This window comes from Epinephelus lanceolatus, chromosome 21, assembly GCF_041903045.1.
Source record: "Epinephelus lanceolatus isolate andai-2023 chromosome 21, ASM4190304v1, whole genome shotgun sequence".
In the NCBI taxonomy this organism is placed as follows: domain Eukaryota; kingdom Metazoa; phylum Chordata; class Actinopteri; order Perciformes; family Serranidae; genus Epinephelus; species Epinephelus lanceolatus.
The window spans coordinates 22,715,696-22,743,003 of NC_135754.1; the positions used below are offsets into that span (position 1 = coordinate 22,715,696).

Below are 27,308 nucleotides of genomic sequence, written 5' to 3' on the forward strand. Positions count from 1 at the left end.
AATATCTGTAAAAGATTATATCAAAAGCTGGCTACAAAAGTTTCTGAAGGACGATAGTGGAGTGGAAACCTCACTGTGATTTATTCTACATCATATTTTCTTGACTCACTCAGCAGTTCAGCCAAGAACAGTTCATTTCTTTTACTGTGAAAACACGCACGCTGAAGGTAAAGAGTGTAGTTGATTGATTGAACAAGTGAATCCAATTCTCTAATGTTTCTCTAACTGATGATTTTCAGAATACAGACTGTGTTTGATAAGTATCACTATATACAGTTTACCTTGTTGTTTCAGACCCTAGGTTTCTAACAACACCTAGCTACCTCTGCTCCTGTTAGTTCAGTTTGGCCTCAGTATTTAGTTAAATTCAGTTTACAACGTTTGAGGCCAGTTCAGTTAGTTTTCTTGCTTTTCTTGTTTCTGTTGACTTCAGCAAAGAAAGGTGTTAAAGTCTTAAATTTCTCCTGTGGTGCGTTCTCTACAGTTGAGTCCTGTTAAGAAACAGACCGATACAAACTGTGAGGGACAGGGTTTGTATACACAGGGAAAAGAGGTAGACCGCACACTGAACATAGCAAGCTTAACAACAAAGAAAAGCAGTTTAACAGGCAAAAAGAAAAATGTCATCTAGACCTAGAAGATCACATAATATAAAATAAGCAATTATCCCAAATGATTTACTGTGTACATAAACATTATACATTTAGCCAAATTTCAACGTTCCACACTTAACCCAATTTCTAGAATAATGTTGGCATAGCACGTTTCGGTAAACCACAGATATCAAATTGGTAGGTTTCATATTTTAAATTTGTACGTTTTATATGTAGCAGATATGTTGACAGCTTGTGTTTGTTTTATTTTTCAATTTTAAGTTGCGACTAGTTAATGTGTGATTAGGTTTAAGCACAAAAACACTTGGTTAGGGTTAGAAAATATCATGTTTTGGCTTAAAATATCAAATTTGGTTGCCACAAATACAGCTGGAAATGTCTCAGCATCTTGTTAAAAAATATCAACATTCATTAAAAATACCTGCTTTAGTTGTCAATTGCTTTTTGGACAGTGGCCTGCTGCTGTCTGCTGCTTAGCAGCCATCTTACCTTGCTGTCAATTAGTATCAGGAAAACATCATATCCTGGTGTCCCAGTGTCTCATTGAAAAACATGGCTTGGTCACCACAAACATGGCTGAAACTGACCCACCGTGTAGTTGAAATATAGGTACCCAGTTTTGTCACCACAATCACAGCTGGAAATGTCTTATCTCATTTAAATATACCTGGCCTGGTCGCCACAAACATGGCTGAAATTTACTCATCGGCTTGTTGACAAATATCCAGTTCTGTTGCCACAAACAGGGTTGGAAATGTCTTGACATCTTATTAAAAATATCCGCTTTTGTTTTTAATAAGTCTTGGACACTGGCCTGCTGCTGTCTGCTGCTTGGCAGCTGTCTCGCCTAATTGTCAATTGGTCAGGATCAGGAAAATATCATGTCCCAGTTTTGTCACTACAAATACAGCTGGAAATGACTCAACATCTCATTGAAAAATACCTGGTTTGGTCACCACAAAATTGCTGAAATTGACCCAAACAACACTGGAAATGCTCCAATGTCTTATGAAATAATACCTGGTTTCCTTGCCACAAACACAGCTGAAGATGTCCCAATGTGTCATTGAAAAATATGGTTTTGTCACCACAAACACAATGGGTCACCAGAAACATGGCTGAAATTGACCCAGCGTCCCGTTCAAAAATACCCAGTTTTGTTGCCACAAACACGGCTGGAAATGTCCAATGTCTCATGAAATAATACCTTGTTTGGTTGCCACAAACATGGCTAAAAGTGACCCAACATTTTGTTGGGAAATACCTGGTTTTGTTGCCACACACACTGCTGGAAATGTCCCGACATCTCATAAAAATACCCACTTTCGTTTTTTGTTTGTTTCAAACATTGGTCTGCTTCTGTCTGTTGCAGGGCAGCCATCTAGCTGTCACGCCATCCACATCCCCTCCTCCCCCGATAAGAAACTCAGTTTATACAGTACATCTGTAATCTGAACTACGCAACTTTAGAAATGTTCATATGATGTGCATGTGACATATCTGTGGTTTGCAGATATGTAAAATGCCAACATTGTATCATTGCGACTTGGCTGGTACACTTTGTTCTCTGACTCTATATGTGCAACAATTTCTACTGTAAAAATGTGAAATAGGCTAAATATCATGTAGAGTCTATTTTAGGACAATGATGTGTTTTTACATACAAAGTATATTGTTTATGATGAAATTTGGGAGCTTGCAATGGTCAATGGGCGGACCAGCTCTCCCTTACCTTTGTTATTTTTGTCATATACCTGAGCTCACAGTTGGATGTGCACAGTATTAACCTTCTTAGCTATCACCTGTGTTTTGGAGGAGCTCTACATCTCGATGACTTTCACAAGTATCTACTGGAACAATGTGAAAACAGGGTTGAGTGCCAATTATAGAGAAAAATTCATTAGTCAAATGTTTCAGTTTCTGACAAACAGTTGTCCTCACATGCGCTGTTAGTGCAGCTTATTTATAATTGGATGTTCTGCCATTAATTTACAGCTTATAACCAATGTCTGTTTTGAACTGTCATGGTAATGGGGTCATTGGGTCCATTATTACACTCAATAGTTCAAATTCTGAAAATAACTTTGATTACAACTGTAGTCATTTGAGACATTTCAACTGAAGACTATTCAATTCCCTTGTCACCGCCACACGGGTGTGAACACGTGTTTACATTTGGAGAGGACCCCAGGGCGGAGCACTGTTAAGCCACTTCCTGCCTGTTCTCCCTGTGGGCTTCGTGCTCCTGACAGCTCTCGGATCAGTCACTGCATGACACTGATAACACAGGCTGGAGCAGGGGCTTCTGTGACATCTCCATCACAGAGACATGCACCATATCTCAATCTGCCTCCCTGCCGCTGTCTTTAAGTGCTTTTTCAGCTGCGGCACCAAGTCACATTCTCACTGTTTCTAGAACTTCAGTGAAATGCTAAATATGTTTATGTAAACTGATGGCATGCCGAGTAGAAAATCCTTCCATTTGGAGGGGAAACGTATGATTTCCATGTGGAGTGATAGCAGGAGGTGGGAGTAGGGAGGCACGGAGGCAGGGATGACTAATGAGGATGACTAAGAGATGTGTCCAGGGTGGTTTTCCATGTCATTTGTCTAGCCCATGTCTCGCTTTATCAGCTGATAAATATACTTTGTGTGGAGCTGGTAGTGAGATCCCTGTGTAACTACTGCAGGGAAGAGAATTACAAGGCGGCTGCCTCCGTCAAATTTCGACCCGCCTCCAGCTCTCAACAAAACTCTGATGGCTGTTTAATGGAAAACACTATTTTCTAACAAGCATTGGTGGATTTCTGTCTTTTGTAACTGCAGTGGCGTATTACACCGATGTGGTGGTGCTATCTTAACCAGCAAAGTGTCCCAGGAAAGGCACTGCCAAAACTACCAAAGAGGAAGAAAAGAGCCATCTGTTTTGGACCGCAGCGATGCAGAGACCAGCCTGGTGTGCCACAGTGTTTCTGCTGCCTTTGCCACCACAACAAAAACATTCCTGAAGAAAACAAAACTCCCTTTCCCTGCTGAGACCACTGCAAGCTGCAGACCACTGTTCGATACCAACAACCAGCCAAATCGGTTGTACTTTAGTGAGTCACTGCTGTGTTTCCATCAGCTTTTAAGGCACCAAATGTGGGTGTTTGTTGTGACTCGTCTGTGGGGATAGTGCCATAAAAAGCTTCTTTTTTTTCTTTTTTTTTACAGAGACAAAGCTGCTTTTCCTGCTGGAATTGTGTCGTCTAAATGGGGTATTTTAAGCCAGAACATGATCTTGTCCTAAACCATAGCAAAGTGGATTTTGTACCTAAACCTAAACATGTCAACTACAGCACTATTCAAACGTAAAATTTCAACATGTCCACTACAATAATGGCAAATGTGACGTATCCGTGGTTTTGCATGAAATATAAGGACACAAAGTAGTTTTTTAATCAACCGTTTTTCCCACTTTACCAAGCAGAAAAGTTCAGACATCTGTAAAACAGGATGTTAGTTCATAACAAATAATAATAATACTAATAAAAAATAGTAAAATAATCAAAATAAATTATATAAAAAAGGATAGGCTGTCTTAGAGGTTGTGTACATGCCATGTTTTTTGCACCCTCAAATTTAGTTTTCACTGTAGACACCAGAGTGACTATTTTTCAGGGCACGACAGCTGCGTCAGAGTTCAACTTTTGAAATAAAGTAGCACACACTGCATGTCATGTGACAGGGAACAACCAATCGCAGCCAGCAGATACCTGTCACTTCTTCCGTGAACATCAGCAGAGATATTGGATAAAGGAGATACCCCACCGTAGGCTTATCCAATGTTAAGAAAACGGTTACTCTTCCTGTCACCTAAGTGGGCGTGGTTAGCTCTCCCTCCAATCAGAGCCTGTTCAACCTCAACCCCCCCCCTCCCCACCACCTCGTGTTGAACAGAGGCTCTGTGGATGTCTGTGTATGCGGATCGAGAAGCAGGTGGAATGAAAATACATTCTTCCTATTATTGCAGCCTATTGTTGCACAAAGCTTGAGCATTTTTTATTTATTACTAGCGGTAAATAACTGTTTGTAAGCTAACTGTGATTTTACCGCCTGTTTATCAAGATCACGAGAGCTCGCGAGAACTTGTTTTCTGAGATGGACAGTGCTCAAACAAAGTTAACTTTCTCTTGATCTGTGCGGATGAAAAATGCAGCTTTAGTGTCAGAATGTTGCTAAGATGTGTGGCTTGTGGAAAATGAACCCAATATTTACTTTAGTGACTATAAGGCGAAAGAATTGACCATAAATTGTGATCACATTCATTTTCCTCATTGATGACAATACACTCAGAGCTGCCGCAATTCTCCTACAGGGGCGTGGCACTGACGTCACTGGATCAGGAAGTGAGCTGAGTGGGGTATCTCGCTTTATCCAATATCTCTGACATCAGTCGGTGGTAAATATGGAGGAGAAGTTGATCATTTTAATGCGGGGCTGCCCAGAGCTTTTAAACTGTCCTGCGCCCAGTGCCCGACCTCGTGTTTTCCAGGCAGTTAAAGACATGGCAAGTGTACAGCCCCTTATAAAAGTGCCTTGTAAGTGTGTAAGAGGTAATTATTTAAAATGCAATCATTGTTTAATTATTTCAAATGCTTCAAAAGCAAGAGGAGATCCACATTTTTGTAAATAATATTTTTTTCCAGCAGAACCAAATTGTTTTACAAGACATTCAGTGTATCAGTATTTGGGATCATGCCCTAAGTCTGAAACAGCTTAACCAGGTCATAATAATTAATAATAATTTAATATCCAGGAATGGAAATTATAGACACAACTGACTATCCATGTAATAATTTGGTCCAATTTATTAATATATTTATATTTCTTATAATTAGAATAGATAGATTGCATCAAGTGAGCAAAGAATAAGTAATACTTTAAAGGTATAGTCATTCACAAAAGGGATCACATTCACTGTTTCTCCCAGTGGTGGCAGAAACATCTGGATATATAGACGTAATGCCACTATATCATCCCGACAGTATCAGGGCTGATCCAGCCATATTTTAATGGATCTGTATTGGCTAAAATAAAGCCAATAATATGTAGCTTCTTGCTTTACTCTGTGTTTTGTTATGTCCACTTCAGCCTGCTTGTGTGCTTGTGCTTAGTCTGTGAATGTGAAAAATTACTTGGGTGGACCAGTGAGTGACTCTGAGTTTAGACACTGCAGCTTTACAGAATGCACAGAGCTACCACACTAATTATCATTAACAAAGAGCAGAGTACTAAACATTCAGGTGGCAGATTCTTGGTAGGTCACATCAATTTCATAAGTAACATAATAACAAGACAACTGTTACCAAAATTCAAGAGGAGTTGGATTCAGGAATCAGCTAATGCAGGTTTAAAGACAGGAACTGGTACACAACTACCGTAGTTTGTCTCCTGTTGTAAATAAAAACCATTGCTGCAAAAGTTGTGTTCACTAACCTACAAAAAGTGAACTTAAAGTCCCAGTGCCAATCAAACCCAGTGGCAGGAGACATCAGTAGTAATGCTGCAGATCCAAGTGTTATTTTGTTGATTCTTAGTTACGTGCATTAGTAATTATGCACCCAGACTTTGATTAAATTACTTTTCACTTCAGTGAGAATTGCTGAGGTATCTAATCACATGGTGAAGAAACTCAATGGTGTTTTATTTCTGCAGCAAATCATCCCAACGTTGACAGATGACTGCAGATAAGATCACTGCTCCCATTCCCCTAATCATCCATCCTCCAAGTTCTTATCTGTGCTGACTCGTATTGGAAACCTGACAGGCTAAATTGGATTGACTTTTAATTAGGTGCACTCCCCAGGTAAAATGGGTTTAATTGCCTGAATTATCTCACTGGCTCCTTAAGGTGGTTGGGCAGGGAGAGACACTGGATGGCTTTTTCAACAAATGAAGCAGTGTGAGTGCCAGTTCAGTCAGTTTGGATCAAATCTGTATCAGCCTCTAACACATTACCAGCATTCCCTATTTTTTAAAGAGGCAATGTTGAAGATTTCAGTCCTGGTTGATTACTGATGATTACCGATGGGAACAGCAAATGTGATTTAATATTACAGGTCACAGAGTCCTGGTGGCAGCGACACAAACTACTGCCGTTCGATAAAGAAGTCAGGAAATAACTGGCCTTTTTCCAGCATTGTGTCCACAACTGTGAACGGGGCTGGGTGGGTCAAAAATGTTATCATATATCATCATCATCATTCATACCAGTCAAAATCAATCACGATAAATGTCAAATCATAATTTCTTTCAAGTTTAAAGGCTGATGTTTGATGGTTAATTGTGTTTTAAACTATTATTCATTGTCAGAACATAAACATTTGCCAAACAGCAGAACTTTTTACAAATCTGTGGTGCACTCAAAACAATTACAATCAAAATAATGTCAATAAATAAATCAATAAACAAACAAAGGACAGGAGGAGGTCAAACTCTTCGTACAGACAGTTCAAAACATTTTGTAAATGTTTACGCTGACAATGTCAAAATAATAAATGGACAAACAGGGTCTCAACTGTGGTCACTGTTTTCTGGACAAGATTTAATCGCACAGTCTAATTTCTGTTGTTTCTCAATCACAGCAATAACAAAAGACGGACTTTAAAGACGTTGCATAGTAGTGTGGGATTATTTATCCTTTGCTGAAGAAAGTTTAACAATATCTGATGTGATTCAGGAATAAGGAAATGTATTAAAAATTGTATTCACATTACGTTGAGTTGCATTTATTCATCAGCGTTCACACAAATATTTACCACTGAAATTCCAAAACTTCCATTATATTTTACCCCATGCTCCAGGAATTTTAGGTAGGGCACATTTCCACATATTTATTTGTTCGTGGCAATCAAAACATTTCCCACAAACAGATCTTCTATTTTTGGAGCTAGACACCCCCAGTTGGCTACTACCACACAGACACACTGGGAGAGGTACACACAATTCGTTTCCCCATAACTATTGGCCACTATTCCACTGTCGGAAATCATAGCTCTGAAAAGCTCACCTGTGTTAGCCCATTGGCTATATGAATAATGCCAGTTCATTGTCTTCAGTGTCGACATTGTCGATAACAGACCATCAGATGAACCAACAGATTGGTTGACCATCAGTCGAAGTTGTCTCACAGCTATACAGATATACAGTGCTGGTAGAAGTGGAAACATTATCTGGCCTGGCTATGGCAGGCATGATATGCGGACGCTGGCATTCTGTTGAGCGGCCTACGTCAAATGTTTTGGTGCAGAGCCTACATCCACCTCTCTTGAATCATGTATTGTGACTGTTAGTGCTTGCTAAATTTACTCATTAGACATTCCCGCTGCTGCACACAGCAACGTGTATCACTTGATACGAGTAACATTTCAACAGTCACACAGTGCAGCAATAGATGTTAAATTATGACACAAGTAATGTATTTTGCGTAACGTTAGTCTTGTTTTGGGATTTTTATTAACTGATATTAAACATTAGCCAAAATAATGTTTATTCAAAAGTTTTCCAAAACCATTTCCAGGCCTGGAAAACTTTTTTTTCCCTAATTTCATAACTTTTTCAGGAATTTCACGACCGTGGAAACCCTGTTTCAGGTTATGTCATATCAATCTAATGACGCATGCAAGTCACGTTAGCTTACTAAAACACTATCAGCTTTAGATGAGTTGAGTGCAGGTAAGTAAGCTTTTTGAAGCTAACAACCATATATTGTCAAACAGTCTACAGAGAAGGAGAGGAGCTTACATGTGCTGTGTCTGTCTTATCATTTTCATTTTCCAAAAAACTTGCTAAAATTAACGATAATGAAATGAGCGCTACAAACCCTGGAGTTTCCCGATGGAGTCCAGTTCTTTCTTTTGACCGTTACAATCCTCACTGTTTCAGTTCTTTTATGTAAGAAGCAGATTTTTATTTCTGACATCAAGTTTGAACCTTGTTGAAGGGAACAACCTGCCATTGAGCAGCAAGGTCCTACATTTCCTGCAGTGTGTATTTCAGTTTAGGAGGATTAAAGATCAGTGTTTCAGTTGCTGTACGATCAGTAGTTGCTGGATCGGAAGTCTGAGAAGAACAACGATGTGGTACTGAAGGACGCCTTCAAACACGAGTAGAAAGAAAATGTAAAAAAAATTCAATCACGATCAGACTTTGTCATGCAATAGGGTATAGAACAGAGAGTGGTCATAATGAACGTGAGTCATTTCAGCCAGATGACCAATGATCGTAACTTGTTAGTGGACATAACAGTCCAGAGGCTTCACCCTCAGCTCCCTGTGATTCAGTAATGGCTCAAACAGACGGCACTAGACGAGCAGCTGGGCCGTGCTATAATGGCTCCTTCAATTAATGACCATTTAATTTGGCGTGCTTGACTGGTCTTTTGTGCTCAGTAGTAATGACCATTAGAGAGAATATAACAAACCATTTAATGGAGGAACAAATAGCAAAATAATTTTAGAACAAGAGCCTGCATGACAAATCAGGTGCAGAGCAAAGCTATTTGAGCCAGGGAAAACTGAGGAGGACAGAAATGGTTTCAAAATGGTCGGGGTGGTGCTTTTCCTTTTAAAAAATCTGACCTCCAATGATGCAGCTGTGTGACGTGCATAGTTTTACTGTGTGGGTTCTTCTGTAGGTTCAGGCATGACAAGTGGATGGATAGATGGATGAGGGTGTCTTAAGCATTTCTATATGAAATCTATAAACGTTTTTCATTTGTTTTGTTTTGCTGGATGATGTCTACTCATGTCTTGGTGATTACACACACACACACACCTGTTTAAATATTGTCCCTTCTGGACATGATGGCACACTGTAGGCGAGAAATATTCACAGGAAGAAAAAAAATTCATCTGCTGCAAAATACCATCAAAGTGGCCCCTTCTTAATATATTTCTGTATGAGGTTGATTTTTTTAGTAGTAGTAGCGTCCGGGGTTTTATTTTAAGGACTGTAGGGCTAAAACTAGGGCTGCCCACTAATAGTCAACCAAACGTTAGTCAACCAGAAAGGTGATTAGTCGGCAAGATTTCACTGCTGCTTAAAAACAAAGAAAATGTAAAACTCTATGAGGAGATGCGCCTTCAAAATAAATCAAACCCTATATGACTGGACCATGTAGGAATTTAATTTGAAAGGACAGACACAGGAAGAGGCCACGCTCAGCAGTCAGACAGGAGTCACGTTACAAACCAATCACAGCCAACAGATATCTTTCCCTTCTTCTGTAAATTTTCAGTCTGATGAATACGGAAAAGTTGATCATGTTAGTGCAGGGCTACCCAGAGCTTTACATCTGTCCCCCAGACGATAGACCTACACACTTACAAACAGCTCCTGGAAGAAGATCAGCTCTGCACTCAGGATTTCAGGTAAATAGGCTATACCATGCTTGTTAAGGTTGCTTAGCAACCTCAGAAGTAACCTGCCGCTGTGCTCTTGAAAGCTGGCACAGAAAAGGAACAAGAGTAGCATCCAGCTCCTGACCTCACGTTTTCCAGGCGGTTAAAAGCGAGGCATGTGTACGGCCCCTAATTTCCAGGGCTGGTACCTGCGGTTATTCCACAGGCTAGTTAATAACATGTCGGGCAGGAAATCCAAAGTGTGGGATCATTTTGAGAAGGTGAAGGACGAACCCAAGGTGATATGTAAACTCACCTTCATTGGTCGACTACAAACATGACGTATCATCTGAAACGTGTCAGTAGCTACATGCCCATTAGCCACTTAGCACAACCATTACTGCTTTGCCAACAGCGTCATTAACAGGCGGCTCGCTCAGTGTGTGACGTGCACTTGTAGATAAAATATAGACCTATATTAATGAAGGTTCATTAGTACGGTTTTGTATTTCTCTGTAATGTAGCACAGTGTTAACAATGTTACTGATACTGTTCTTTCTCACACCTTCAACTGAAACCATTGTGGTGCCCTGCCCAAAATATATCATTTAATAATTACATTAATATCACAGACATGCAGGTAACTAGTCGACTAATGGCCCTAAATGATGACTATTGGTCGACTAAGAAAATTCTTAGTCAGGGGCTTTATAAAGGTTATACACAAGGGCAAAAATGTGAATATGCATTCTTTTCATCAGATTTATAAAACTGCACATATGCATGTTTCTGTTTTATAAATCTCAGTCATTGTGGAACAGGGAGCATGTGCATGAGCCTCATTTCCACTTCACAATCTGCCATAAATAAATGTAGAAACACCATAAAATGTATGTTTGCATATCGATACTTGTGTCTGCTCTGCTACTCATTACACTTGTCGATAAGAAATATGGCAAAGACGAGGAGCAGTTTCACCAACTGCGTCCCATCAGCGAGGTGCTAGAACATATGTCAATACATATGGCTGTGGATATTAGTAGCGTCTGTACCACTAATATATCAAGTGTAGATGGTGCTGCACACAAATATACAGGGCTGTTGTGAAGATGTTTCCAGAGTGGAAAGTTTACAGAATTTGCCCCAGGAAATTCAGTAGAAGAGGTAAGTCATTCATATTCTGATAAATCTTTTCTTGTGATCGTGTCAAAGTTGTTCTTGGAGATAAAAAGGAGCAAAGTCATTTAAACATCCAGTACTCTTTCTGAGGTATTCTATGCATGTACCTTATAGAGGACATTTTCTCTGTGGCCATGCCAAAGTCATGAATCATCACTGCTGCACACACAGATGACAAACACACACATTTGTGGGTGTACACATCTATATACACACACACACACACACACACACACAAAGAGCGAAATTCTCAAACTGCTACCTGCTGTGCTGAATCTGTACCTGCAATGCAGCCACAGGGGAACAGAGAGGTAATGGACCGTAGGAAATTCAACTTCCCACACAGCCCTCAAGGTGTCTGCCCATCCCTGTGTCCATATGACGGGGACTCAAAGAGCAACTATCCATCAGAGCTGTTCTGGTTCATACAGACATCAATGAGCCAGAGTGGGCGCCCACATATAAGCCAACATACACCTTATTTTTTAGAGGTATTTATGCAGTAAATTCAGGTAAAATATGACATGCAAAAAACAACATGTTTGGGTGTTGCTAACCTACCAGCCAGCATCTTGGGAAAGTACTCTAGTTTAGGGCAGTACCAGACTCACAATTATGTCAGTCAAATCAGATTTGGCTGTACAATATGAATATTCAACCGTTCGTCCTGTTTTTATTATACAGAGTTTGAGAATTCGAGCAGGGTTCAGCAGGACGCTCAGAATGACAGTGACAATCAAAGCATGTGACTGGACAAAGCCTCCTTTCCTCTGGGCAGCTGCTGCCATCACACTCAGACTCACACCTCATTTCCACAGTTTTTTTTTGTCCACATGTCTGTGTAGTATACAGAGTACATCCCTAATGTTCAATGCTAGGAAATGCATCTTTTTACAAATTATTAAATCACAGAAAGTCCCTTCATTACACTGCCTTTGCATTTTTACACAGAACCAAACAACGGCAGCATCATGCCGCTCCAGTGTGTGATTTTTGACAGCATACCAGCATCCCAGAAACAAGAGTTAAGACGGGCATGTGACATATAACAGACACGTCAGCACCGCTTTAGAAACCATAACAATGGTGTAAATAACAATCATTTACCATCCGTGTTATATGGCGGCTGATCTCGTCCTCTGCTCAGAGGGTAAGGTGCTTTCGGATCCCATTGTTTTCCCAATTTGCGGACATTTTCGGTTGCTGTTGTTCTTCTTTGAGTTAGCTGCTAACTGCTGCTAGCTGCTTTTTAATACCCCCGCAGTGTGTTGCAAAACATCACACCCCTCCTGCCCATGGACCTGTCCTGCTGGCTGTCCATTTTATACAGACGTCGTTTTAGCGTTGTTACCACCTCCACTGCCAGCTTAAAGGCAAGACAACTTAAGTTTTGTGAAATATTTTGTTAAAAGAATGATCCACTTTGCATGCACTCTGTATGTTACACAACTAGCATGCTAATAATGTTAGCTATAGATAAACATGCTGTCGAAATTGTTACTTAAAAGAAATATATAAACAGAGCTGCATTACATTCATCAGTCTATTACTTAATTCGTTTTTATGCTAACTTCCTGTCGCAACCTTTTTTCAATGTACTCAAGGCCAATTCCAGACAGAAGAAAATAAGTTGTTTCACTAAAACACCAGAGATCACAGAGGTTCTTACAGAAATCAATGGTCTTCCAGATGACTCGCTAACGTACACAGAGCTGTGTGGAAACAAGGCGTCACCCTGGGTCTGGGTCTGCGGCTGCCTGTACTGGAGAGCAGAGTGATAGCTAGGAGCGCTCACTCTGCAGCTAAATCTGGGGATTGAAACATCCTCAGAAGTGCACTGCAATGACTGACAAAAAAACAACAAAAAAAAAGACTGTTCGAGGAATCTCAGTCAACTGAGGGGTCTCCGACTGATGATGTGAATCTTTGACATTGAGGAAGGAGCCCTATACAACTGTGTACTTTAGCACCTTCTGCTTTTATATAACATGACACGATGACAGGAGACGGCCCTTTTTTTTTAACACAGAGGAGCTTGTTGTTTGCGTGAGAGAAAGAAGAGAGACGGTGTCTGTGAGTGCGAAGTTTGTGCCGCGTCAGGATCAACAGTCCAGCACCTTCAAAAACACTTTTATGTTTCTCCAAACAAGGGAGCCGATGATGCGACCTCAGCGACGATGATTCATGTAGTGATATACGAGCTGTGAAAACTACTTACAGTAGGTGTGATCTAACATTTAACTTACTGACAGAAAGCCTTTCTCTCTTCAGTTTTCAGTTTTTCCAGTCCAGTATTGCCCCACCTGTGTTGTCATTATGTGTCTTCTATTGATCTTCTGTGGGCATTTTGATATTCTTGCAGCAACCTGAAGGATTGTTTTTCCACCCTTGACAGACATTTGTTAGGGGGGAGGTCAGCGGAGAGTCGGGGAGGTAGCTTGGCCCTGTCTTCACTTCTGAGCAGCCAAATAAAGATCACAGTTATCAGTCCAGAGGCAGGTTTAAGCTGCCACTGTGTGAAGGAGACCGTCATCTGACTTGTAATGACACAACCCGAGAGCCATTACATCTTTGATGGGAGACGTAAGCTGAAATCCATTTCAGTGTGTCTGAGGTGAGGCTGGGGGGTTGGGAAGAGCAATCTGCTTTGGGTCTGTTGTGATAAGGCTGCACATTTACTGCTTCCTCTGAGGGTGACCGTGGTTCGTAATTTCACCGACAGTCCATTTCAAATTATTATTGATGCGGGATAGAGATTTTTTTTTTCCAGATTAGCCTCGCAGAATGAAGACGTGATGTTTTTTCCAAACATTTGTTGTCTTAATTGTGTATTTTTTATGTGTTACTATCGGACATCTGCAGAGGAAATGTGTGCCGACAACACAGGCAGGGGATGCGAAAATAAAATCCTGGGCAGAAAATGGCTGCTGTGGAGCGCTCTGGTGAATGTGAAGCCACAGGACTCTGGATTTAAATGTGCCATTCATGTGCACCGTTTTTGTCTCGCCTCTATTTTCAATCTCTGTCCTCTTGAAATATCATATGAAATTCAAAAAGGTCTGTTCAGTAGTGCTAAAACAATTAGTCGATTTATAAAATTGATGAAGACATTTTATGGTTTCAGCTTCTGAAAAGGGTGAATTTTCTGTTTTTCTCTGTTGTATATTATTTTAAATTGAATATCCTTGGATATTGGTTGGAAAAAAAATACAATTCCAAAGATTTATATATATATAATATAATTACCTAATCAATTAATTTACCATCATGCTTTTAAGGGAAATTACATTTTCCCAGTTTTAATCCCGTGTCCCTGTGTTAATTAAACATTTATGTCTTGTTTTATGCTAAATAATGTTTTTTAAAAAAAATCAGTATTAGAGTATTTTATATGAAAATCCCTGTCTTTTCTCTTCCTGTTAAACAGTTTGATGACTCATCCTGCACCCGTGGGCATTTACCAAATTTCATCTAATCAAATGAGACTTTGGACTAGCTGGCAACACTGGCCATATAAAACTGCACTTCACCATTTGTGGACTGTAGAAGCTGACAGAATAATATGCTCAAAATATTCCAGTTTTTGCCCTTATTCCAAAAAGACAATATTCCTACTGAGCTGTTTATTTGGCAAATGAAAATAACAGTTTACATGAAGCCATGAAAACTCCTATTCACGTGCCCTAATATGTCATTTATCACGTAAATATAGGGAAAAGTGTAACCGCTGGAGCTGCTTGTGCCATATTGCCTCTTTGCATCAATATTCCACTGGTGGTGGACTCCCCCGCTCATTCCGTCAAATCTCCTTCTTGAAAAGGTCGGCATTACAATATTTGCACATATCCAAAATCCTGTTACTATCCAAGTCTTTCATGATGTTCAAAAGTAGGTGTGATTCTCCTCCTAACCAGAAATGTGGGCTTTTCTTTTGGGCATGCATCTCTACCCCAAAGCCTTGCAAACTGTTGCCGAGTTGGTTTGCGTACAATATGTCCGTCAAAAGAGAAAAGGCTGTGTGTTGCAAACTGCAGTTGAAACCCCAGTTGAGATGCATATTTTGTTTAGGTGTCCAAAGAATGCTATTAAAACCCAAATAACTTCACCATATTCCACGTCTTAATTGGAAAATTCCAAATTCAAAATCGGCCTAATTCGGAAAAATCCAAATGCTATATGCTGTTTACATGACCTGTATCAAATTCAGAATATTGTCACTTTCAGAATAATAGTGGAATAATTCATTAATCTCTCCCTCATCCTCCTCCTGATGTAAGAGTGAGGGAGGTATGTGTGGCACCGACAGTATGCTCAACAGCAGACTCCGCTCTAGCTCTGTTTCGCCCTAAACTCATTTTTAGTAATAAAATCAAATGCAAGGACTTGATTTAAATCCCTCTTGTAACTGTACACCGTTGATTTCAGACCCACCCAAAAAATTCTGGAAACAGAAATGGTGAAAAACTGTTTAACCATCTAACTCCACAATGCATAACTACATAGTTTTCACAAGTATTTTCTAACACGTGCAATGTGTTCATAAAGAGATCACTGATTGCTTTACTCAGACTTTAAATGAGTATTAATTAAGATATAATGAGAAATTAGGGAAATGAAACCTGTGATACATCCAACAGACTGAGGTTACCATGGTGAGAGGACCCTATTGGTGGACCGCCCCGACTGATTTAGGACCTGTGGTCCGAGATGCCACAGAGCAGGTGGTACACTCCATCTGCAGCTTTAAGAGGCTAGAAACCTGCTAAAAGAAATATCTGTAGAAAAGCAATTTACTGCGCAGGAGGTAAATACTTCAGAATGATGAAGTATATCACATCCTCTGGGAAACCAAACAGTCACACATCTACAGTGGAAAACACCTTTGTAAATTATCCTAACCAAAACTGAGCTTGTTTTAATGTCACATATTTTTTTCTGAAAGAAACGAGCAGCTGTAATCTCACAGGGTGTCATGTACGACTGGGGGAAGTGTCTCGCAACAGCAAGATGATTTCACATTTTGTTTAAAGCCTGATTAAGTATTTGTATTGAAGTATTATGTAATTGTTGCAGTATTTGTTAGAAACTGATCAAATTCACAATATTCTGAGTTATTCCAGGAACAGTGTTGAACAGGCTGTGTTGTTTTCAGTGACAGGTTTTAGAACTAAGGTCTCTAGTTTGTGAGCAATAAAAACATTTGTGAACAGAGCAAGAGCTGACAGCTGTTTTCACTAGCCCCTTTTACACTGCCTGTTCAAGGCAGGAATGTTGCGCCGTTATCGCCTTGCCACTCTGTATAAATAGTATGATTGCGGAATTGGGGGACAGAGTTGTTTCACCTTTAAGCCAGCAATGAAGGTAGTAAAAGAGCCAAATTGACATGTCTGTTAAAGAGACAGTTGGCAGGATTTGGATGGGTGTGACCTTTTGAAGACATGTTATATGTGTGACCCACCGCCAGGGGATTTAAAAAGCAGCTAGAAGCAGTTAGCAGGTGACCCAAAGAAGAAAAAAAAGTTGACGAAATTGTCAGCAAGTTGAGGAGACAATGAAAATATGTAATTTTTGTTTTTTAATTTATATACTTTATTAATCCCCAAGGGGAAATTCAATTTTTTCACTTGTTGTCAATTACACACAGGTCCGAACACACACACATGCACAAACAGGTTTGGTGGGTTTGGTGCCTTGCTCAAGGGCACTTCGGCAGTGCCCAGGAGGTGAACTGGCACCCCTCCAGCTACCAGTCCACACTCCATATTTTGGTCTGGACGGGACTTGAACAGGCGACCCTCCAGTTCCCAGCCCGAGTCCCTATGGACTGAGTTACTGCCGCCCTAACCCTAACCCGAAGGTCACGGGGCGAAGGTTGCTGATTGTGGACTGACATAGCTAGTGGGCAGGTCAGGTAGGTGCTCCAGCCGCAACCATACCTACTCAAGACAAGGAGGCTTGGGAGCTCCTTACCCTCCCAGGAGGACCAGATCAGTCGTCATGTTAACAGGGACTGGGAAGAGAAGGTCCACTCAGGTTATTATATTCACAGTCATACTTGCGTTTGCCAATGTCATCAAGCTAGTTTGCTGTCTACTAGACAGCTAGTTAAATAGCTGTCTGTTTTTCACTCACCCTGCAGCAGGAAACAGCACTTCAAAATAAAAGCTCTGTGCTAGAAATTGATTGTACTTCAAAATAAAGCGTGTTTTTACAAATTTGACATGTTTGTGAGTTACTTGCGGTCCATTCAGAATGGACCTGTTACCTTTTCAGAACGTGACCCACCAGTTGGGAACCACTGTTCTAAAGTACTACAGTAGACTACTAAAATACAAATTTATTAGAAGAACTACAGTTACAATAAAAGTTAAATAAAGGATTGCTATAATTAAATACATCGTTATCATTATCATCACTTTGAAGCACTAAGCTCAAAAGAAGACCGTGCCTTTAAACAAGAGGGTTTATTCACTGTTAGCTGGAAACACACTTAATGCTCTCCAGTTCATATATTATTGTTTTTTTCAAGTCACAATGGTGCTCTGTTGTTGCAAAATGTGACTAAATAGTCCCAGTCTGGAGCCATCTAGGTACAAAAACACATGCTCCATCTGATAACACTATTGTTATATAACTAAAACTGTTAGCACGGTGGCATTAAACATGATGCTTTATTCACTGTAAGCTGGGAACAAAGTAACAGCTCTCTAGTCCGTATAATATTAATATTTGCAAGTCACAGTGGTGCTCCATGGTCGCAAAATGTGACTAAGTAATAGCAATCTGGAGCCCTGCCTGCTCACACACTATGGCTCCGGAGAAAGTGATCTGGATGGGAGTGTGTGTTATGTATCAGTGTGTGTGTGTGTGTGTGTGTGTGTGTGTGTGTGTGTGTGTGTGTGTAAAAGGAAGGGAGCCATAGGAGAGCACGAGAGAACCGAAACAGCAGATCAAGTCTCATGCAGCATAAAGACGGGACTTTGTAGCAGCTTTATAGCATGATCTTTGTGTAAAAACGGTTACTCTAAAACGATGGGTTTAGTTTAAAATAATAAGGGGAGTTTTTAGACCAGCCATATAAACGATCAATCTTAACTGTAAATCTTAACTTAATGTTATGCTATTTGACTTGTAATCAAGCAGACATCACACAGGTTAAATCTGGTTTATTGGGAGTGACTTAGGGGGACGTTACCAAATAAAATAAAAAGATCTCCTACTCAATAACGGTATTTTCTGTATTTAGCAGGCAGCACAGATGTGTGACAATGAAACCGTGTTAAAACTATAATTTTGTTCAGACCTGTGATCTCCTGTAGTCTGCTCTCTGTAATTTGGCTTGCATTATTCAGGATGTAAAGAATAGGTTATTACAGAGACAAAATAAGAGGCTGCATTTAGGACAGTTTTAATTCTGAGCACAGCATTGAATTATTCTTTTGTTTCAAGCCTTGTATATTCCAAACATGTAATTCTTACAGGGAATTTGGTGACATGTTTGTATTCAACACATAAACTCCTATCTAATAAACTCCTTTGTGTAATTTATAATTACAAGAAATGGAAATGTTTTAAGTTAGTGTTTAATGTTTCTCTGTGACCAAGTACAGCACAGATAATGGGATTACCACACTTTATCCTATTGTTTCCATATATTAGTATTTTTCTCATATGGTTTCAGAACAATGTTTTTATGGTGGTGTATTGTCCATGTTTAATTGCATTTTATCTTGCCAACTATCCAGAGGCTCTTCAGATAAAGACAAAATTAGCAGTAGTATTTGGGAGTACCAATGGGGAGTCTCCTAGTGTCCGTTTAAAACACAGAAAACACAGCTCTGGGTAATTAACTAAAGGCCTTTCAGCGATGAGTCGAGAAGAATCTTCACTGCGTCATGCCAAAGACAAAAAGTAATATTCCTCACACGTCAAATAGAAAAAGAAAAAAGTGGGTTATTGTTCAATCCCTGCTGGACTTTATCAGCAGGAGCCATGAGTCCATTGACAGCAAAGGGCTGGAGCTCAAGCTGCTCCCATCCCAATCTCGTTCCACATGATTATTCTCAATTTCACAGCCGATGGTTTTTACTGAGACAGACGGCGGCGGCCAAATGCCAAAGTACAGAGCAGAACGCTCTGAGGTGGGAGAGAAAGTTAGACAGGGAGAAATAAAGATAGGCTGGTCACTCAACTTCATCACCAGTGTTTGGGATAGAAGTTATATGTGATCGTGACCTTTTGCCAGGTGCAGGATGGTGAGGCATGCAGGGTGCTGCTAGATCTCCGATCTTACAGTACAAGCCTGGCTTTAGGTGAAGGTAAATGTTGGCCCTGCAGGTAGAAACAAGGGTAAAGCCACTAATTCATAATGCAAATAAAGCTGTTTTTTATCTTGATTTTTAATTTCAGAGAGGTTCCTGGAGATAGCTCGAGTGATCCTTCCATCACATCAGAGATTACGATGAATTTAGCACTGTGCAAACTAAAGCACCAAATCTGCAGCTGAAAACAACAGATACATAAACTGTATATTTGTGATGAGTCTTTTAAGATCTACTCCTTCAGGTGGAGCAAAGAGGCGACTGCACAGGCAGGAGTGATTGACTAACATTGCTGGTTTGGACCTTTTTATAGGTTTAGTGACAAGGAATGTCAACGGTTAACTGTTAATCAGTTAACCACCAAGAATATTTTAGATTGGTTATGTCAGCCTATAGGCTATTTTTGCAACCCTTCAGTTTACTGCACTGCTAGCTAGCTACCACGCAGCTAATTCTGCGATTACCGCTAATGACACCATCCCAACCCAATAGCGTGGCTGCAGAAAAACACTGTTCTGAGGACCCCACATAATTTGAGCTAGCCAATAAATTCTATAAAAAGAACTGCTTGGCAACCAGACGAGGTCTCTAATTGAGACAGGCCTTTATTTGTCAAATGTGTAGCCACACCAGGCTAGTAAAAGGGACTGGGCTTTTAATTGGGACTAGGCTTTTAATTGAAGTTTTACGGAAGTTAACAATGCTAAAGGAGTTTTCTTTCATTCATTCATTCATTCATGTTCCGTAACCGCTTATCCTGTTGGGGGTCGCAGAGGGGCTGGAGCCTATCCCAGCTGACACTGGGCGAGAGGCCTCGTACACCCTGGACAGGTCATCAGACTATCGCAGGGCCAATTAACCTAACCTACAAGTTTTTGGATTGTGGAAGGAAGCTGGAGTACCTGGAGAAAACCCACGCTGACATGGGTAGAACATGCAAACTGCACACAGAAGGGCTCCCCCACCCTGAGTTTGAACCAAGAACCTTCTTGCTGTGAGGCGACAAGGCTAGCCCCTGCCTCACTGTGCTGCCCGCCAAAGGGGTTTTGCGGCTCAAAATTTAGCCACTTATTCACCAGAGACTGGAGGATGGCAACCATGTTTCCACAGCAAACGTGCGTTACTAGCAGTAATCACCGGACAAGCCACACCACTAGCTAACTCTCTTCGACCCTGTGTAGTGCGCAGTGCAGAGCAGCGAAGGCTAACGTTAGCTTATTAGTGGAGACCAGAGGATGGACCATGGGTACTATGTTTTTGCATGTTAACACAGCTAGCTGGATGTCTGTCAACAAAGCCAACAAAAATAAAATTATTTTCATCACAAAATATTAAAATTTCACCACCTCTGAATAGATAGTGCGCTGCAATGTGGCGCTAAAGCTCACTGTGTAAATGGAGGGTCAAATTTTAAAGAAAAGCCTCTTGTACTTTACGTCATTTTGCTTCTTCTTTTTTTTTCCCTCAAAAGTTAACCGGTTGGTCACTGGTTGATGGGTGTCCGGCTAGCAAGTAAGTAAAATTAACCCTAAACCTTACATCCCTATTTGTGGCAGGTCTTTAAAGATTTATTTCTTTAGGAGGAGCAAAGAGGCAAGTGAGGGACTAATATTGCTGGTTTGGTCTTTTTATGGGTTTGGTGACTATAACAAACGTGAAGCCTCGTTCTTTAACAGCCAACGCAGACCAAAAGAAACTTGCTTAAAATCATGTTTGTCCCAACACCGGTTAAAGGGTGGAAGTGATCTCTCAACATGAGATAATTTCTTCTCACTAATTTTGACACAATTCACTAATCAAAGGGCATGCGAGTAGGGCTGCAGTGAAGCCCCACAGTAAATATTAAGCTCTGAGCAGGGAACAGATAAGACAGGTGAGGTGGGCTTATTTCTAGGCAGCTCTTGTCCTCCAGTGCTCCCTGTAATACCTTTTAAGAATACTTTCCTGTCCACAAAGCACTGGTGGCCTTGCACCACAATTTCAGAACCAGATCCTTTCAGGTAATTTGGCCCTGGTCCTGTGAAACTGACTTCTTTATGCAACTAGTCACTGAAATTGCCTTTTTGAGAACTTAAGATGTGCTTAGACTGTCACTTCTTTCAAACGCAGCCTCAAAACAATTAACTGCTTTTCAGTTTTACTGCAGCTGTTATCAGTCTGCTTTCTGAACGTTTTAAATGCAGCGTTTGTATTTAACATAATGAGGCACAGTGAGTTGATCTCATGCAAGTTGGCTTTTGTTAGGAAGCTGGTTTTGTGAATTTGAGTCTTCATACTGTCTGGAGAGTGTGAGCCTGGCCCAGCTGTGTACACACCTAAAAGCCCAACAGATTCACACAAGGTGCGACAAAAACACTACGAACTCTCCCAGCCTCACACAGGAGGAGTGCTAGTGAAAATTACAGCATCTCTCTAGAGAGTGGGCAGTAGGAGGTGCGGGATTTGATGAATCAAGGACCTTTTGTTCACAGCGAAAATGACTGCTTGCATGCAGTTGGAGAGAACATCTCTTCGGCGATGCGGCAGTGCTTGGCAGGCAGGCAGGCGGGCGTCATTTGGAGCCATTTAGGTTTGAAGCTGACGCAGAGGGGGACGGAGGACAGCAAGGTCATTTAAAGAGGATGCAGAAGATGATGTGGCCAGCACTGGGTGTTTAAGTGGGTCTACTCTGCTCGAGTTGAGTAGCAGCAGAGTATGCCATGGCAACACTCACGGTAATGACAGTGTGAGACACACAGGAAGGAACACAACTGGACTGAAATATGACCAGTGAGGTTGACTCATAAGGTGTTTCAGCATATTAAACAAAGTCTAGTTGAGCCTTTAAGTCCATTAGAAAATTAATCAGTAAATACTTCAATAAGCAATGTCAAATATCCTCTCTGATAAGTGAATATTTGCTGTTTTTATAAAGATCCAGTGTGTAGGATTTACCAGGATATATTGGCAGAAATGGAATTTAATATAATTAGTACATTTTCTTTAGTTTATAAACACCTGAAAATAAGCATCATTGTGTTTACGTTACCTTAGAATGCGCCGTTTATATCTACATACCACCATAATTGTACCTCGTAGCCCAGGCTGGACAAACCAAGCACTCTCCAGAAAGGTGTTTGCTTTATTCAGTGTTTTTACCGATTTAAATCATTGGGTCCATTTGTTTTGAAGAGAAAGTGACCTCTGTGGGTCATTAGGCTCCTGGTAAAAACCTCCTGAATGTCTAGCTCTTAAGTTATAAGAGAAAAAAAACGTACACACTGGCAGGTGCTGGGTTAGCTGCCTGCTTCTGACATACCAAACACCGTTGACGAAATACTGATTTGAAACATATTCAGTGTTTTTACCAGTTTCAATCACCGGGTCCATTAGTTTTGGAGAGGAGGAGATCTCAGAATGGACAAAGCAAACACCAATTCTAGATTGGGCCATTCAGGGTTTCACGTCGGCCATGATAGTTAGCAGCCCCTACGTAACAAAAGCATCTAAAAAACACTAATTTTTTTTAACATGAAACTGCTTTATTCAGCATTTCTACCAGATGAAAACACAACGTCCATTTGTTTTGGAAAGGAGGAGACCTCTGCATATAATTCGGCTCACAGTAAAAACCTCCTGAACGTCTGGATCTTAAGTCATCAGAGAAAAAAGGGGAGCACACATTAGTAGGTAATGGGCTAGCAGCCCATCTCCGACATGCCAAACGGCATCGGAGAAACAGTGATTTGCAATGTGAATCTGCTTTATTCAGTGTTTTTACTGGTTTATTTCACCAAGACCGTATATTCTTAAGAGGAGGAGACCTCTGTGTGTAATTCAGCTCACGGTAAAAACCTCCTGAACATCTGGATCAGAAATACAGTGACAACACATTAGTAGGTAGCTACTAATGCAGCTCATACAGCTCGTCTGTGACGTGCCAAACAGCTTAAGAGAAGCAATGATTTGTAACATGAAACTGCTTTATTCGGTGTTTTCCGGTTTTAATCACCTAGTTTGTTTGATTTGAAGAGGAAGAGACCTCTGTGGATACTTCAACTCCTGGTAAAAACCTCCTGAACAATGAGCGCTGAAGGAAATCAAACCTGGAGAAGTTTCAGCTGGTTGCAATCTGCAATGCTCACTGCTAAACACCACTAAATCCCCCTAAATCTTACACACTGAACCTTTAATAAAAAGTTTTTCTTGTTTTTTTTTTTAAAAGCACTGTTCCAGGATTTTTTCACACAATCTTCTATATGCCAATGTCACAGAGCATCTTAGCTGGTCTTTGTAATCGTGTGTAGTTGCCGTTTACTGCGTTTTTATGATTCATTACTAGTACTGACATACATTTTGGCTTTTCTTTGCAGTATTTTTACTTTGTATTTTATATTGCTTGTTTTAGAGCTTTACATTTTTATCCTGTCCCTAATCTCAAGAGGTTTTTCTGGTTAAATAAATGTTAAATAACTGAATTAAAAAAATAAAAGACAGGGAAATACTCTGTGAAAAATAATGAATTTTCTTTTTTAGGGCCCACATGTAAAATTGCCTCTTATTTTAATTATCTCTGTCTCCCCCTCTCATCTCTAACTTCTTGCAGACACTTCAGGTAGTTGACACAGATAAGCGCGCGCACACACACACACACACACACGCACACACGCGCGCGCAAAAATGTACATAGGAACACATTACCTTCATCAATAGGAACACGTCAGCTGTCAATAAAACACAACTGAAACACTTACTACTTTAGTAAATGTTGGCAATTAAAGTGAAGATAAGACAGATAAGACACCTGCACACACACTGTTGTCCCTTGTGTAGCGTTACAAACACAGCTAACAGCCTGTTTGCCGGTTTGTGACAGCTTTTAGCCAAAACACCTGCATTTTGACCCCCTGACAGAGAGACACACACTGAAGAAACATTTGTTAAAACATTAAGTAGACACACGAGAGCAGCCGGCACGTTTCTAAAGCCACTGACAAACAGAAACAGCTCCGACATGTGCGAATTAAAACGGTTTTCCTACCTGTGTAAGACGGTTTCACGGCTCCTCCGGTGCTGCTGTCCATTGCCAGTTGTCACAGATTACAGCGCGAGCTCAGCTGCAGGCGTTTCAGTCCCGCGAGCAAGTCAAGAAGAGATAAACCACGCGGATAATGTGCGCGCGCTGACTGTGCCACTGCTGCCGCCTGCGCGACCGAGATACCAAATCGTTGCGCGTGAGGATGAGAGAGGGAGAGAGGACAAATGAAATCAGTCGGTGTAGGAAGCAGAGCTGAAGCAAAGGTAGCACCCTGCGAAATAAGAAAAGACTATTTGTTTAAACTCAGACATGGGCAGTGTTTTAATTTAATTTATTTAATCACTTTTGAGTATTTTGTTTTTATGTTTTGGACAGAAAAAATGTAATGTATAACAAAATACATTAGACCTTATATTTGTGTGTTAATGTATATGATATATTTAAAATACTTAAGATGTACTAGTGCATCACCATGGCCTAACTGTTCAGCTCCTCCAGTTACATTTTAGTTGTCTGTACACTCAGTCAGTCAGTGGTTGCTTTGACTGACAAACCACCCAGCATGCACCTCTGAAATCACAGCCTCCACCTCCAAATTATCCTGATGGCCCACTTCAAATCTGTTCATGTGGGAAACCAACACATTGTCACTCCGACCTCGTCACATATTGACGTCTGTTCATGGACCTTCCATGTCCAGATATGACGTAAAAGGTACCCTGGGTGCGTTGGTTGTTGATGTTCTGGGACACCATGTTAAGTTCTGCTTGTTACATGCATTGTCTTCTTTCAAGACACACTACGTGGGTAAAACAACGCGAATTGAGTTTTTTTCCCCTTCAACAACTAACACACGTGGTTAGGTTTAGGAAAAAAGAACAGGGTTTGGCTTTAGAATCTTACGGGAAGCGAACACCGCTCTCTCGGGTGAAGGTTGACCCATTCACCACCCCTCCCGTCTGCCCCACTTGGACTTTCACAGCCTTACTTTTGTCCTTGTCCGGCTGTGTTTCCCCTTGACGCCGCCGGATGCGGTTAAACTATAACGGCAACCGGCTACGATGTGAAAGGACACCTTTTTTTGTTGGTTTCTGATGCCACAAGTCACCTCCCAAGCACTGGATTTCGATGACTTCGGAGTGCTCAGGAAATTAGCAGGGCTCATCTCATCAATGTAAGTATGAGGGTTTATGTCAGACCTGTATGGAGGCTACTTAATCAAAAAACGCTGCTTGGTCATCGGCCCTCAGCATCAGATAAATAAGATAAGATAGATAACAATGCAAAGTGCACCCTTTAGTGCCTGTATGAGACGCACTGGGCTTCCAACAAACTTCAGTGTAAACCCCTGTATGTCATTATTAGGTATTCAAAGCAAAGGATGTAGTATAGACAAGGCAAAATCCATGGAGGAGAGGTGAATGCAGTGCCGGATCTTGCACATTCAGTGCCCTTGGCAAGCTATATATATATATATATATATATATATATATATATCACAGTTGCTTGTGGCCAATCAATGAACCGCCTTTTCTTCTTCCTCGTGCTTTCTTTGTTCCTGGTCAGTGGTCGTTTTGGGCAATACCGCCCCAAACGAGCAGCTGTTGTAACTGTGTGACGTTGTCCAGGCGGTTTGGTCCGCTTTAAAAAGTGCAGTGTGAAAGTGAACCGAACCAAATGAAGGTGTGAAATTTTTTGGCATTCCCCGCCCAATTGAATTGAGTCCCCCGGACTATCCTGGTGTGAATGCGGCCTAAATTGTCCGTAGGTATGAATGTGAGTGTGAATGGTTGTCTGTCTCTATGTGTCAGCCCTGTGATAGTCTGGCGACCTGTCCAGGGTGTACCGCACCCCTTGCCCAATGTTAGTTGGGATAGGCTCCAGTTCTCCACGACCCCTAACAGGACAGGCAGTTAGGGAAAATGAATGGATGAATGAATGTTTCTTTAACATGGCCACTCAGGTAACATAATAAGACATTGCAGGCTTCCAGGAGTAGAGCCGGACATACTGGATATTGACCATTAATTCAATAACAATGACCACACAACATAAGCATTGTGACTACAATATGTACTGAGTGGGACATTAAATTGTTGTGCTCTCTTACTGTATGAACAAACCAAGTATAATAATAATAATAAGCTACCAGCCAATCTCTAGCTTACTTGATGCTGTAAAAACAGAGCTGATATTAAAGGGGTATTTCAGTGATTTATTACAGCACTCCCACAACAAGTTGTCCACTTGGAAGACACAGATAGAAGGCAGTAATCATAATATATAACGGGAGGAACACTGCTGTTCAAAACAATCATTAGCAAATGTAATCCGAATCATCAATAAACTTCACTAATTACCATTATTATTTCATCTGGTTCTAGTTTTACTGTGTACTGCAGTTCTGCGTTGTTGCCATACCCCAGAAAAACACGGCTCACGAGTGTTTTCAACTAACATTAACGTCTTTGTCTAATTTCTGTGTCTATGGCCTTATATTTTCAAGAAAAAAAGGGGTCAAAACTGAAGCAGCAGGGGCCAAGATATCCTGACTTTGAAGTCCCCATTATGGGACAGACTCCTAAAGCATTTGGTCCTACACATCCCATAATGTAAGTTGATAGTGTTTTATTTAGATCTTGCCTTCCCGATAATGTGGTATGAATTCATAGTCTCCAAGGCCATTATCAGGGTTATTTTCTCCCCCACTCCAGAGTCACAGAGGACAACAACAGGTTGAGTAGTGGCCTGCTTCCCCATGACAACGAAACTGGTCTTTGTGCGTAAAATTGGT

At 40.8% G+C, this 27,308-nt stretch overlaps 1 protein-coding gene across 2 annotated transcripts in view; it reads right to left on the reverse strand.

Annotated features, from left to right (window-relative positions):
• The window catches only part of LOC117259098 (zinc finger protein 385B-like), a 136,175-nt gene extending 111,505 nt beyond the window's left edge, over positions 1–24,670 (reverse strand). For both annotated transcript variants that reach the window (XM_033630321.2, XM_033630320.2), the window contains exon 1: positions 24,518–24,670. In XM_033630321.2, coding sequence (XP_033486212.1) covers positions 24,518–24,560 — 43 coding nt within the window. In that variant the 5' untranslated portion in view covers positions 24,561–24,670. The remainder of the gene's footprint in view (positions 1–24,517) is intronic.
• Between the last annotated feature and the right edge of the window lie 2,638 nt (positions 24,671–27,308).